The following is a 3,228-nucleotide window of genomic DNA, read 5'->3' as shown; positions in this document are numbered from 1 at the left end:
ATTTTTTTTAATAAGTGTGATTTGTACACAGAATCAGTTTTATACAAGTAATTTTTAAGACAGGAGTCAGAGAGAGTTGTGTGACGAAATTTTCTCCTGAATTGTTTTGTCAAAGTAATTGATTAATTTTTTATTATAAATTTGACTTTAGACAAATGAGAAAGTTATATGTAAACGTGATATACTCGTGTACGAATACACATACACTGTGTTTATATTTCTTACTTTGGGAAGATCGAAGAGAGCAGATGTAGAATGAGGGGGATCAATGAAATCCTTGCTGTGCTTTATTTCCCATGTTTTGCGTCTGAATAGCGATTTATGCAAAGAGTACGCATACATGTTGTTCATGTATGCTATACAATACTATACATGATAATGACATGTGGCACTGATTCACTGATACATGACACAACTTTTTCAGTTTTATAGATAAAGAGCTTTATGCAGTGGTCATTAAGAAGCATTACTTTTATAGCTATTTAACATTTATGGTACCTATTGTAAAGGCTGCATTCCAATATTCACTGTCAGTACTGAAAATCTATATATTTTTCTATATTTTACATCACGTATACTATAGATTTTTAGTAGTGACAGTTGCTGACAGTAAATATCGAAATGCAGCTACAATAATTGATCATTTTAATTATGATATTTGGATGATGATAGAAATTTGATCTTGGGGAATGTTTTGGTGATATCATAAATATTGACTTTGAAACAGATTTAACTATTTCCACATATATACATCTACTTGGGCAAGATTGAGATTAAATACAATTGAGGTATTTTTTAAAAATAATATATAAATAGTTTTGTAATATAAAATTTATATTTTATCTCAGTTGCACGTTCGAGGATAATTTAAAACATTCAAAATTTCTAATTGTCATTATCTTTAGATAATAATGATAGGAATTTAATATATCAGCTGCTCGGAGCAGTTGCAGTCAAGTTTGATATGTGATCTGATACTAGGTACCTGAGATGAGAGAAGGAGGGAGAGAGAGAGAGAAATAGAAAAATACAATAACTATTATAAAATGTATCTTTTTCCATTTCTCATTTGTTAAATGACCCTGTCAATCCCAAAATTAAATTGTTGCTAAACATTTGTCTAATTGATTCTTTTTGTCTTTTCAGTTGTCCTCATTGGGGATTCTGGAGTAGGAAAAAGTAATCTCCTATCCCGATTTACAAGAAATGAATTCAATTTGGAGTCGAAGTCTACCATCGGAGTCGAATTTGCAACGCGCAGTATACAAGTAGATGGTAAAACCATTAAAGCCCAAATTTGGGATACAGCTGGACAAGAGCGCTATCGTGCGATTACCTCTGCGTAAGTTTCACATATTTGTTAGCAAAAAGTTTAAAAATAATAGCTTATTTATCATGAATTATTTCAAGTAATATCATTAAGTCCTGTAAATAATTGCTTTTATATATAAATAAAAATATTGAGAAGCCAAAAAATGAAAAAATGATTGTTCTTTAAATTAAATAATAGAATATTATTGAACCTTTGATTTTTTAATAGTGAAAGTTGAATTTTGCAGGTTGTTACTTATTATTATTATTATATTTGAATATTTATTCACAATTAAGAGAATAGAGACTATAAAAATATATGCGAGTAAAAGAGTTAAAAAGAAACTTACTTCACATAAAGTTAACATTTGCCATAAAGATATATGACATACATATCAATAATCTTTTTCTAATTACTAGATATTACCGCGGAGCAGTTGGTGCACTACTCGTGTATGATATTGCGAAACACCTGACGTATGAAAATGTAGAAAGATGGTTACGAGAATTACGGGACCATGCCGATCAGAATATTGTGATCATGTTAGTGGGAAATAAGTCGGACTTAAGGCATCTGCGTGCTGTTCCAACTGATGAGGCTAAAGCGTTTGCTGAGAGGAACGGCTTGTCTTTCATTGAAACATCCGCTTTAGATTCTACTAACGTTGAGACAGCGTTTCAAAACATATTAACAGGTAATAGATCTCTTCAACGATACTGTTATATATATTAGAATTTATTATTCCCGAAACAATCATCTCATATTCTTTCGCTCAAAACTTTTTGACTTTTTAATCCATCCTATAAATCGAGGCATACATATATGGGGTGAGGGTCAGGATCAAACTCGGTCGGCCAAGTCTATGAGTCAATTGCTCCTATAGAACATTATCCAATGATGTCATATGAAATTAGCAGTTACTGAATTGATTATTAAATATTGGAATTAAAATCATATTAGAACTGTAATAGCTAATATAATATGTTTTGGTGTCTGTTTCCATGAAAACAGTTATCACTTATCAGTACTTTCTTACAGTTATTGATACATGTGTTGTACTACATGTTGTGTTTTTATATAAAAGTGGAGATTATTTATTGTATGCTAAATTAAATTAAAATTGCACGTGGCATATTTTATTGTTTTAACAAAACTTGTTGTCTTTACAGAAATATACAGAATCGTATCGCAAAAACAGATACGAGATCCACCTGAAGGTGATACAATCCGGCCACAGAATGTAGAACAAATTGAAGTCAAACCAACGATGAATGCCGAGGGAATGCGTAAGCAGTGCTGCCAGTGACTCACCTTGTTGCTTAAAATGTGTGTACACGTATATACAGTATGAATATCACGGAAGTACAGTTGGGGATAATATCTAATTTCTAATGAAAACAAATTTCATTTATGATGCAGTAAAAAGTTTCTGGAATGATCATTTGTATAATAGGATAGATTTAATATAAGAAAACTGTGGTTAGTTTATTATTAATGTTAACTTGATTGTAAATTGAGTTAATTTTAACATATATCAAAATTAAATATTACTAAAGACACTTCCATCACGTTTCTTTCATTCCAATAATTTTTGTTCTATACATTGTTACAAAACCATATTGAAATATTGACTTGTTTATTCCTGTACATATAACTATAGAGTCATTTATACATATTCAATTTTCTACTTAAATAATTAAAATATTTAAGTTCGTTATTGCCTTCAAAGGAAACAAATTGTATTGCAGATTGCATAATTTATACAGGATGTTTTAAAACAACTAGATGTCCTTTATCTCTCAATTCAAAGTTGACATTTTCTCAACGGATATGTCGAATCAATATTTTTCGAATAATTAATGATTGAAAGTAAAAGACACTTCGCGAATTAAGTATCAAAATTAAATGAATAATGA

The 3,228-nt window shown here is 30.0% G+C and overlaps 1 protein-coding gene across 1 annotated transcript; it reads left to right on the top strand.

The window, feature by feature from the left end:
• Positions 1-41: 41 nt before the first annotated feature.
• On the top strand, positions 42-2,827 carry LOC112464871 (ras-related protein Rab-11A; the record flags this gene model as incomplete). Its single annotated transcript, XM_025032128.1, has 4 exons — positions 42-114; positions 1,147-1,342; positions 1,732-2,006; positions 2,482-2,827. Coding segments are annotated over 4 exons (681 nt in total), but the record flags the coding sequence as incomplete, so codon positions are not given.
• Positions 2,828-3,228: the final 401 nt, after the last annotated feature.

Source organism: Temnothorax curvispinosus, unplaced genomic scaffold (genome assembly GCF_003070985.1).
Source record: "Temnothorax curvispinosus isolate PA1 unplaced genomic scaffold, ASM307098v1 QBEX01014661.1, whole genome shotgun sequence".
Classification (NCBI taxonomy): Eukaryota; Metazoa; Arthropoda; class Insecta; order Hymenoptera; family Formicidae; genus Temnothorax; species Temnothorax curvispinosus.
This window is presented reverse-complemented; position numbering and strand designations above follow the sequence as displayed.